Source organism: Lepidochelys kempii, chromosome 2, assembly GCF_965140265.1.
Source record: "Lepidochelys kempii isolate rLepKem1 chromosome 2, rLepKem1.hap2, whole genome shotgun sequence".
NCBI classification, from domain to species: domain Eukaryota; kingdom Metazoa; phylum Chordata; order Testudines; family Cheloniidae; genus Lepidochelys; species Lepidochelys kempii.
The window spans coordinates 91957350-91969730 of record NC_133257.1 but is presented as its reverse complement, the minus strand read 5'-3'; the positions used below and the strand labels follow the sequence as shown (position 1 = coordinate 91969730).

Genomic DNA, 12381 nt, shown 5'->3' with positions numbered 1-12381 from the left:
CAGTCTGGGCTTGAGGGAGCGGCCCCTTTTGGGTGTCCTCTTCCTGTGGGGCACAGGGGATTGAGAATGGTGCTGCCCACTGCCCTGTGTGGAACTCTGCCGGTGCCAAAGGTCTCTGGCAGAGTCCTTCCTCGGCACCGACTCATGCCTTGTCAGTGCTGGCACACTGTGCACAGATGCTGAGGTGCTCGGCGTCAGCTCTACTGAGCTAGGGTCCAAGTGAGGATGTAGAGCAGCCTCCATTAGCAGGATCTTGAGGCACTGATCCCTCTCAGACGAAATCCTCTGCAGATCTTGCAGCATTCTTTCTGGTGGCTTTCCCACATACACTTAAAGCAGGAAGTGGGGGGGTCACTTCTTGGCATAGACTTGCCACACACTGCGGATCGAGGCATTCCCTGGTACCAGGGAAAAAGGGGTAAGGGGGGGGGTTACCCCCTACTGAAACTTATCTAGCACTATTCTAAACTATACTGCTATAAACCTACCTATTCACAGGACAAAAGTTCGAACTACTGGAGAAGTTGCACTTGCAAAGCAAGAGCTACGAGCATTTCTGCTAACCATCACAGGCTGTAAGAAGGAACTGAAGTGGTGGCAGGTTGGCAGGGCCTTATATTCAGCACCATGAAGGTGTGACCCCAGGGGGCGCCCAGACCAACCCAACGGGTACTGTTGGCGAAAAACCTTCCAGTATGCATGCAGTACACACACCCCTAACTGGAATTGATATGAGCAATCACTCAAAGAACCACCTCTCTTCTTTTTAAAGAATCTTTATTGAGGTTACAGGGACAAACCATCCCGATGTGTAGAAAGAATAGTAAATATGGCAGGCGACCAGCTTGGCTTAACAGCGAAATCCTTGCTGATCTTAAACACAAAAAAGAAGCTTACAAGAAGTGGAAGATTGGACAAATGACCAGGAAAGAGTATAAAAATACTGTTCAAACATGCACGAGTGAAATTAGGAAGGCCAAATCACACCTGGAGTTGCAGCTAGCAACAGACGTTAAGAGTAACAAGAAGGGTTTCTTCAGGTATGTTGGCAACAAGAAGAAAGCCAAGGAAAGTGTGGGCCCCTTACTGAATGAGGGAGGCAACCTAGTGACAGAGGATGTGGAAAAAGCTAATGTACGCAATGCTTTTTTTGCCTCTGTCTTCACAAACAAGGTCAGCTCTCAGACTACGGCACTGGGCAGCACAGCATGGGGAGGAGATGACCAGCCCTCTGTGGAGAAAGAAGTGGTTCGGGACTATTTAGAAAAGCTGGATGAGCACAAGTCCATGAGGCCGGATGCGCTGCATCCGAGAGTGCTAAAGGAGTTGGCGGATGTGATTGCATAACCATTGGCCATTATCTTTGAAAACTCATGGCGATCGGGAGAAGTCCCGGACGACTGGAAAAAGGCTAATGTAGTGCCCATCTTTAAAAAAGGGAAGGAGGAGGATCCGTGGAACTTCAGGCCAGTCAGCCTCAACTCAGTCCCTGGAAAAATCATGGAGCAGGTCCTCAAGGAATCAATTCTGAAGCACTTAGAGGAGAGGAAAGTGATCAGGAACAGTCAGCATGGATTCACCAAGGGAAAATCATGCCTGACTAATCTAATCGCCTTCTATGACGAGATAACTGGCTCTGTGGATGAGGGAAAAGCGGTGGACGTGTTGTTCCTTGACTTTAGCAAAGCTTTTGACACGGTCTCCCACAGTATTCTTGCCAGCAAGTTAAAGAAGTATGGGCTGGATGGATGCACTACAAGGTGGATAGAAAGTTGTCTAGATTATCGGGCTCAACGGGTAGTGATCAATGGCTCCATGTCTAGCTGGCAGCCGGTATCAAGTGGAGTGCCACAAGGGTCGGTCCTCGGGCCGGTTTTGTTCAATAACTTCATTAATGATCTGGAGGATGGTGTGGACCCTCAGCAAGTTTGCAGATGACACTAAACTGGGAGAAGAGGTAGATACGCTGGAGGGGAGGGATAGGATACAGAGGGCCCTACACAAATTAGAGGATTGGGCCAAAAGCCATCTGATGAGGTTCAACAAGGACAAGCGCAGAGTCCTGCACTTCGGATGGAAAAATCCCATGCACCACTACAGACTAGGGACCAAATGGCTCGGCAGCAGTTCGGCAGAAAAGGACCTACGGGTTACAGTGGACGAGAAGCTGGATAGGAGTCAACAGTGTGCCCTTGCTGCCAAGAAGGCCAATGGCATTTTGGGATGTATAAGTAGGGGCATTGCCAGCAAATCAAGGGACGTGATCGTTCCCCTCTATTTGACACTGGCGAGGCCTCATCTGGAGTACTGTGTCCAGTTCTGGGCCCCACACTACCAGAAGGATGTGGAAAAATTGGAAAGAGTCCAGCGGAGGGCAACAAAAATGATTAGGGGACTGGAACACATGACTTATGAGGAGAGGCTGAGGGAACTGGGATTGTTTAGTCTATGGAAGAGAAGAATGAGGAGGGATTTGATAGCTGCTTTCAACTACCTGAAAGGGGGTTCCAAAGAGGATGGATCTAGAATCTTCTCAGTGGTAGCAGATGACAGAAAAAGGAGTAATGGTCTCAAGTTGCAGTGGGGGAGGTTAGGTTGGATATTAGGGAAAACTTTTTCACTGGGAGGGTGGTGAAACACTGGAATGCGTTACCTAGGGAAGTGGTGGAATCTCCTTCCTTAGGAATTTTTAAGGTCAGGCTTGACAAAGCCCTGGCTGGGATGATTTAGTTGGGAATTGGTCCTGCTTTGAGCAGGGAGTTGGACTAGATGACCTCCTGAGGTCCCTTCCAACCCTGATATTCTATGATACTTGTCAAGTTTAGGGTTATTGTAATCTGAAAACTTTTTCGGGAAAGAATTGAAGCTAATTATAGAGGATGAAGATCTGAAATAACTTCTCCTTCTTCGATTTCCAGCCTTATGTGAGTTAAAGGGAAGAGTCTGTCTCCCAGCTGAGATTCAGTCCCTCTTCCTAGATAGTGCTATTTTTGAGTTTTAGCCTGTGTAGAGGGGCCTTAAATGCCTATGCTCCTTGTCCGATGAGTTTTCTAAAAATTACATGCAAGGAGCACATCCCTGAGGGAGTCCAAACCATCCTCTGGGAGGAATGGGAGTCATCAGGGATTCTAGTCTTTTTGTCAAGAGACTATTACTCTCCAAGATTTGACAAGGAACCCTTGTGACGTGATGAAGCCAGTACTGCTCAGAGAAGGGGAACATTCACCTCTGATGAATCCCTAATTTAGAAACATGGTCCTGGCTGTCTGTTGAGAAGAACCAATCTATCCTTGCAGAAGTCCTGCTGGAACAACCAATATGGGGAAATGTAGGAGCCCCCAAAATTGTATAGGCTCTAAACCTTTCACCTGGCAGAGCCAGGGTTCACAGGCTAGGAGCAGATGTGGCACAGCTCCCCTTTTGTGGCTCCTCAGAGGATCTTTATCACATGGAGAGAATCCTCTGGCCATTTGCCTGCTCTATTTGACCAGCTCTGCCATGGGATAGGAAAGCACGAAAAACGGGGAACATAATAGATGTCTTATTCTGGGAAAGATCTTTGTTGTTTTAAATTGGTCTCCAGAGAACCAAGGAAAGGAAGGCTAGGAGAAGAGAACTGGATTCATTACTACAGCTTTAGAATGGCTTTAAGAACCAGGACGAGTGCAAGTAAGAGAGCAGAGACACTGCTTTGTTTAGCTGGTTGGAGGCAGGGAATATGGTCTGAGACCGTTTGAGGCACAGCCAAACTCATACCCCCATAGATACATTTTCAGCTGCCTCCAGTGTATATCAAAGACAACTCAATTGTACCGAGTTGGAAGAATATCTACAAGTTAGAAATGTTAGGTTAAGTAGTGATTAATTTCTCTGGGCCTTCATTTTAGCTTTTTTATCTAGATTGGTCAGTATATTAACTAGTCAAGTATTCTATTTCTTGGCAGATTTGTTTTAAAAGTTATTTATCAACAGTTGACAGCAAGTGTTCTAATCAGAGACCCATGCATTCTGAAGTTCCAGGGCCACACAATTTGCCACAGAACTACCTCATCACAAAGCTGTGTTCCAGAAATCATGTTTCCATTTAAAAAGAAAAAAAAATGTTTCTAACCATTGCTGAAGAAAACCTGAACCAAATTTAAGTTAATGCAGTGCTGTCTTCTTGAGTTTGTAGACAGCCTGAAAAAATAGCTGTAAAAGACATGAACCCACTCCATTAATCTTAAAGGACTGTTCAGCTGAAAGCTATAACAAATAGGGGGATGATTATTCAGTTACATTTTTACTATTTTTCCTGCAATTAAATGAAAATTTTCTGTCTTCTGCAAGACCATGTCACAGAACCTAAAAAGCTCATCACAGCTTGCTACAGAGAACACAAGGCTTTGTTTGTAACCTTTTTCAGCCTGGGCTTTAGCACGCTGGGAACACTAAAAATCTGTATCCCAGCAGCATTTCTACTAGGTCCAGTGGTCTTGATATGTAGGATTGGTCTATAAAAACTTTCCCCACACAAAACCACCAATGCCTGTCCAGGACCGCCTCAGGATTTTAATAAAAAATCTGAAGTAATTATTTGAGGTACATCCAAATGCATCATCAACTGACTCGTAACAGGAAAGAAGGGAAGACCGACTTTTTGCTGCCAGCGGGTGTTTAGTGTAGAATTGGAACCCTATAGCTTTATAGATAATTGCCAAAATGCTGAAAACATTTCAAAGAGTAATTCTCCAAGTAAGCTCATAGTCTGAGGGCTACAGAATTCCTGTTTTCTGGAGAGATGTGTGCAGGCTTATTTTCGGCGATTTATCAAGTCTTTCTGCAGTTTAACCATAATCTTGTGTAGCTAGTAATATTAACAATTTTAACGTGACAACTAATTTAACAATCTAGTACAGTGTTGCCTTTTCGACCCACAAAGCTGGCTAATATTTAGGATTATTTCTATTATAAGAATACATCAGTGATATGAGACAGATGTATTCTTACTGCAAACTTGCTCATTTACAAAAAATATATACAAAGTTCGGTCTCCTTCAGTGAAGTAGGAAAAAAGCCTAGCAGGCAGCTTTCTTGCTCAGTAATCCAAGTCTACCGCTCCAGCAAGTTCTGCACCCACAAAGCTCTCTCTCTCCAATTCCTCTCAGCATCATGCTCAACTCCTTCTACATGCTTTTCTGACTCCAAAACATATGCAGTGCAATTAAATCTTCTAGACCGTGTCTAACTGAGAAAACGACTCACTCCATATAGCTTAGCTCTGACCTGCTATGTTGCCTAGTGCCTTGAGTGGTAGCTCCATAGCATACAGCTGTTCTTACTACAAAAAGGGGTCTTATTCAATCCTTCTGTTGAGCCTGAAAGATTACTTGGCACACATCGGCTTTAAAGAGGTCTGATTATCTCTGGATCTACATGAAGGTCTGATTATCTTTGGATCATATGAAGGTAGCCATCTCTTGCTATACCACCACCTTGGGATATTTAAATACGTGTGTTAATGTACATAAACTGAAATAAAAATAGTAGTGTGCTCAAGATAGACATTCCACCCCTTTCTTTCAGAAAGGAGATATTGGACATCTACCAGGAAAGCACAAACAATTTTATGGTGGGTTTTGTTGTTTTTTATTTAAAATTCTCTCTTCCATGTCACTCATTCTGCCTCTATGTCAATATTCCATTGCCTATTGCTTCTATTCTCTTTTAGATCAACATCCCCATTCCCTTATTCTTTCATATTCATCCCATACTAGATGGTCCAACTCTTAGCTTGCTCTAGTATTACTGTTTTTCCTTTCCTGAATCCACTTTCGTTCTGCCCTTATGTTTTCTCCCCAAGCTCTCATCTCCAAAGAGATATCCACTCCACATTAACTAGTCATCCAAATAACTCTCCAATAAAGCTATTATCCCTTGTACTTGAGATAGAGAAAACTTAAATGATTTGATCAAAGCCATATGTCATAAATATAAAGGGAAGGGTAAACCCCTTTAAAATCCCTCCTGGCCAGAGGAAAAATCCTCTCACCTGCAAAGGGTTAAGAAGCTAAAGGTAACCTCGCTGGCACCTGACCAAAATGACCAATGAGGAGACAAGATACTTTCAAAAGCTGGGAGGAGGGAGAGAAACAAAGCGTCTGTGTCTGTCGGTATGCTGCTTTTGCCGGGGATAGACCAGGAATGGAGTCTCAGAACTTTAGTAAGTAATCTAGCTACGTATGTGTTAGATTATGATTTCCTTAAATGGCTGAGAAAAGAATTGTGCTGAATAGAATGACTATTCCTGTGTGTCTTTTTTGTAACTTAAGGTTTTGCCTAGAGGGATTCTCTATGTTTTGAATCTAATGACCCTGTAAGGTATCTATCATCCTGATTTTACAGGGGTGATTCCTTTACTTCTATCTACTTCTATTTCTATTAAAAGTCTTCTTGTAAGAAAACTGAATGCTTTTTCATTGTTCTCAGATCCAAGGGTTTGGGTCTGTGGTCACCTATGCAAATTGGTGAGGATTTTTACCAAACCTTTCCCAGGAAGTGGGGTGCAAGGGTTGGGAAGATTTTGGGGGGAAAGACGTGTCCAAACTGCGTTTCCCAGTAAACCCAGTTAGAGTTTGGTGGTGGCAGTGGTTATTCCAAGAACAAAGGATAAAATTAATTTGTACCTTGGGGAAGTTTTAACCTAAGCTGGTAAAAGTAAGCTTAGGAGGTTTTCATGCAGGTCCCCACATCTGTACCCTAGAGTTCAGAGTGGGGGAGGAACCTTGACACCATAAAAGTCAATATTTGAATATGAATTAGAATGAAGGAAACCTTTGTTCAATCCCACATTTACTCCACACTGTTTCATGCAACTCCTGTAGATAACCCACCTTCTATACTGAGAGACTATACTGGGTGCTGAGCACAAAAAGCAGACTCACTTGCAGAAATTAACTGGGCAAGAAACTTGAAGCATAGTGTGAGTGGTATGACAGAATGTATCAATCCTGGACTGGGCAAGCAGGAGTTCATCACTCACTGTAGGCCCAAGGGGCCATGACCCTCAACATTGCTGCACATGATTCTGGTGGAGGAAGTGTATAAAAAGGAAGCAGCTCTCTCCATTCTGAGCTGGCTGAGGAGAAGAATGGACATGCACTGCCAACTCCTTCTGAAGTACTGTCAGATCTCCAGACTGCAAAGTAGGGTATCCCTGACTACACTATGGGAGATCCCCTATTGACAGAGGCAAACAGAGATGCCAAGCCACAGCCTGTGGAGGACAACCCTGCAAGAGACTTAAGGGTAGGAAGTGATGCAGGGAACACATTGGGAGCCGCCACTTGACCCTTAATAAGGTGATCATCGGCTTCTTAGGGCCCTGGGTTGGACCAGGTTGCCCTGCCCTTATCCCCACCCTGCACTTGCAACTACGCATTACCGTCAGGGATCGCTGATATAAGTTTTTGTTTGCTCTGCCTCGCCCGAGGGCCATGTTATGGTCAGCCCCAGTCAGGAGGCTAAGAGCTACAGACTTTTCACTTGCTCCGCTCCAACCAGAGGGCTGGAGTCCCTAATTGTGGTTGCCTGGCCCAACTCAGAGTCCTGATTGTGTGATGCAGTGAATCAACCCTACACTGGACACGCAGAGCCTCTGTACCACCTGCAGAGCTGTACCACCTACAGCTGCAAACTCACAAAATTTGCTATTTAGTACTGACATACTCACAAAGCCACACATACGCAATTATAGAAGTGACTGAATAGCCTATGACTTTCAGGGAACAAAAACCACTACAATAAACTTCCAACCCTAGTGAATGATTTAATTTTCAAGGCTTCTTCTAACAAAGCGGCAGGAAACTTTACTTAAAAAAATAATAGTATGGAGGACACCCTTGCCAGCTACAGTCCCTCCAAAAAACCAGAGACACAGCCGGACTGCAAGGTTTGTGGGGCTTCCAGAGGCCAGCTCTAATTTCAATGCAATGTGGGCAGCACAAAACCAATGATTTTAAGACCACTATTTAGAAAAGTAAGAAGTCTCCCTACCTTAATTTTTAAATAGACTTCAATATTTCCAGCATTCTTTAAAGGCAGTTGCTGCTTGGCTGAAGAACCCACACTAGCAGACAAACACATGGCCTTAAAAAAAAACAAACAAAAAAAGTGGTTGCATTTTACAACAAAGAATGCAGAACTACCAAAAGCAAAGAAGCTAAAGTATACTTAATTTATAATTTTTTGTAGCATACCTGTAAGTCCTTCGGAGCATGTATCCTAGCTGTTCCAGCTCTTGCTCTGAGGGGAATACTTTTTATCACACTAGTAGGCCCTGGACTGTCAACCTCTACATCAACTCTTGCTAAGAACTCATCTGCCGGACCCAAGATATCTAGAAGGATTTTAAATTCAACAAGAGTGTCAAGCATTTTTTACCTGCAAAATTCTTAAAGTTTGATGCCTGCACTAAAAACCAACTTGAAGCTCAGTATTTTATTTTGAAGTGGTTATTATGGTAATAGGGGCCTTAATTACTTAAGTTAGAACTGTACTTTTATTTTGAGTATTTAATTTCACAATATTCAAGTATTAAAACGGATCTGTCAATGCCAGGATGGACGTACACAGATTAGGGCACCAAAGCAAAAAAGCTACTGAAATGTTTCATCTACATTAGTGACTTATCCTTTTAGTCCTAAAGGAAACTTGTAACACACAAAAGTAGTTACAATGGAAGTCAAACTACTATACCTGAAAGAGAGATTTGCTTCTTTGGTGCATGGAACAGGACCCACACTACTAAGCTTTCAGGATCCTGAAAAAAGGAATATATTTGATACTTTATACACATCTACTGAAAATTTCAACTTTTAAGCTGTCCAATAGACAGTGTGAACAAGACATTCATTATACTGAAGCTTTAAATGTCTAGACTCAAATCCGGAAAAGCAGTGTTTCTAAGACAAAACAACCAAAGAGCGTTTTACTATGAAGGCTCCTTTTATAGGTTACAAAAAAAATAGTTTCTTAGTTAAAGTGAGCTAATATACAGAGAAGCTATCCAGGTTTCCCTTAGTATACCTGGAGTGTAAGAGGGAATTAAACAGTAAAGTAAAACCTCTGAATAATCTTGAATCTGCTTTCTTGGAAAATCCCAGTAGTTTGATTTTTAGTTAATATTTTAAATTATGAAGATAAAAGTTACCTACCCTCTCCACCACCCAAAAACACTCTTACAGTTAAACTACCGGCTGATCACTCCCACTACCAAAACCAAAATGAACTCAACAAGAAAACAATATTGATCACATCACTACCCTTCTTACAAACAGTTAATGTGAATTCAGTTATCTGTAACCAGAATCATTTTAGAGAAACAATTGCAAAAACTAATATTGCTATGAGCTACTTACTTGTCCATCATAACTTGCATGTATCACATGGTTTACAACTGATGGAGCTGCTAGCTGAGAGATTGCATCAGTTTGAGGTGAACATTCAATAGAAGTATTAACTGGTTCCTTGGAAAATGTGAAGCAACGCCACGCTACAGCATTCTGTCATAATGAAACCGCTTTTTAAAAATAAATTATTAAGATCCATATTTTCAAAAGTAATTTATAGACATGGAAGTTTTGAGGATACATCTCTAGGTATGGGTATAGCCTTTGAGGGTGTCACAGAATTGATCATTCAAAATTACCCTTCTGTGAAAACATATCCTAGCAATACAGGAAAAAAGCCATAACAGATACATTAAAAATATGATTCTCCCATGACAAGTTCATCCTTATCAACATTGATCACTAGAATCAGTGTTACAGAAAAGTTTATTCCATCATTGGAGATTTTTAAGAGCAGGTTAGACAAACACCTGTCAGGATGGTCTAGATAACACTTAGTCCTGCCATGAGTGCAGGGCATTGGACTAGATGACCTCTCGAGGTCCCTTCCAGTCCTCTGATTCCACCTTTAGATATATATAACTTAATGTACTTACTGCTTTGATAATAAGTCTGATGGGCACAGAAGCATGTGTCTTGTTGATTAGTTTTAGTGGGAGAGCCTTCCAGCTGCCAGATGACAGGTCACCAAAATCTAAACCATCTGTCTTTCCTGTTTCCACCTGGTATTAGACAGATATAGCCTTTATAAATTTGAGGGAAGGACCATGCTTTTCTACGTTACCTCTCTGCTTCCCTGCACCCAGCAATACAGTGCAGTTCCCCTGCTGTCAGAAGTGAGAAGTTGGCTTTGACACCAACAAGCAGCACCATCCGATGGACTGTCTCCCACACTTTGAGCCTGAATCTATTTCTATGGGGTAGGCAGGGTAAAGCACACAAGGCCAGCAGTAGTGGAACAGGCTGGGCATCAGGACACAGGAATTTAACAGCAGCATTGTGGAAGCAGCTCAGTAAAAATGCAGAATTCACATCTCACGGAGAACACAAACCTGATGTTTAATTTTAGAAGTGTGTTATGTTTGATATAAACACTTCATGAAATCAGCTTTAAATAATCAAAAACTTAGTATTATCCTTTCTTCAAGACTCACTTGATTTACAGTTGAGATCTCAGGAGGACAGTTTGAGGGAAGAAACAAAAATTGAACCTTCTGAGAACTACACTAAGAACATTTGTTCATAGGCTGCTAAAAAGATTGTTAAACAGGAATGAAAGGATACATATAATGTTCACGTACTGGTAATATCAAGAACTGAACCAAGTTACATGCTGCACTGAGGTATTCACAGAAGAGCAAATTTTGATTTTTATTAACTTATTAATGTAATCTTACATTTTGAATAGCTACCCATTAGTGACCTTAAAACCTTTATTTCAATAAAGAGATGCTATCCATCTCTGAGAAGCTGAAGAGATACATAAGAAATAATTTCTATTTCAACAGAATTCCTTAGAGTCATTCTGTGCAGTACAGATCATGGTAAGAAGTCTTCCAATCAGCAGGTGCAGACAGGATAAAGAAAAGCTCTCTAATGAATGAGACTGACAATGCTCACATTTGTGAATATTTTGAAAAGTACTACCTGGAAATGAAATAGTGATCAAACATGTTCCCCATCTTGATGGCATAGGTAGAGTGTTTGTAACTCCCCACTCTGATTAAGCAAATAGACATGAATGAAGCAGACATCGGATAATCTCTCAAGAGTTCAAAGAGAACATGACAGGATGATTTAAGAACTAGAATGCATGACCAAAGGAGACCAGAGTGTACACTTCGCAAGATAAGTCACTTCTGAATGACGACTCAGAACATAAAGCTCTGCTTCAGGCCCTTTGAGGAACGTGCATTGCCACTTGGACCCTAAGCCTTTATCCATACAATCCTGTAAAACAATAATCTTCAATGTGGTACTTGAATCTATTCACCAGATTCTGAAGGTTACCAAGAATGAAATATGCAGTTTTAGACTTCCTATCTATGAGCACAGTAAAAACCTGCTCAAAATTTCTCAACATCAAGAATTATCTTTTTGCTTAAGTGATTTCTATCTTTTTGATGACATAAAAAAGGTATAGCTGGAGAGGATGGGAAGACCAGAAAGGGCAAGTTTGTATCCATAGAGATTTAGCATTTCCAGCAAAGCAAGGCCCTTTGTGGGTATCTAGGGTTAGCACAGGATGATTCTATTCACACTTTATCTTTGAAGGCAAACACAGGAAGTCAAAGTCAAGGAGGGAATTAGAGGTTTTTCAGGGGCCAGCAAAGTCTGCAGCTTGCCTCTCATTCTCACCCCATCCTCTCCACATTTTACTTGAAAGCTTTTATCCACCTTGAAGTTCCCCACTGCAGAAATACAGGAAAGTGCTGAAGTTGTATCTTTTCACATTTTTCCAGGTGGTACTAGCCACAGCTCAGCTGCTTGTATCCTGGATTTCAAAACCTCGGCAGAAAAGTTGGCTCAGAGAAACAAAAAACAGATCTTTGCTTACAAAGTACTAAACAAGCCTCTGTCGCTATCCCCTGCTCTTTGGTTCCTGATTAATATATGACAGTGTTTGGCTTCTCCGTAGTTTAAGATGCAAGTTGTATACTAACAAATGACTCCTAGTAAGCAGCAGAACATTCTCCTGATCAGCATAGTTATGCCACATTGGAATTGTACCCCAAGCAACAAATTAGTCATGACTACCCTCCAATCTGAGTGATGGTGGCAACCAAAGACTATTCCTGGTTACAAACTTACTTTCCAAGCAACAGGTGAGGAAAAGAGAACTAGTAACTCCAGAGACAGGCAAGAGAGCTTTGAGCAGCATGACCAACTGGCAAGTATACGAAGCTAGAGCAGCTATATTTGAAAGCATGCCCATGGCATTAGGACTGGAATCACAGAACCAGAAACGTCACCCATTTTGTGACAATTTAAC

General features: G+C 42.0%; 1 protein-coding gene across 1 annotated transcript in view; it reads right to left on the bottom strand.

Annotated features, from left to right (window-relative positions):
- Positions 1-12381, bottom strand: part of CEP192 (centrosomal protein 192) — a 206263-nt gene that overhangs the window by 77222 nt on the left and 116660 nt on the right. Inside the window, exons 35-39 of the mRNA XM_073329624.1 lie at positions 9986-10111; positions 9399-9542; positions 8737-8800; positions 8238-8377; positions 8035-8127 (exon numbers count right to left, since the gene is read on the bottom strand). Coding sequence (XP_073185725.1) covers positions 8035-8127; positions 8238-8377; positions 8737-8800; positions 9399-9542; positions 9986-10111 — 567 coding nt within the window. The remainder of the gene's footprint in view (positions 1-8034; positions 8128-8237; positions 8378-8736; positions 8801-9398; positions 9543-9985; positions 10112-12381) is intronic.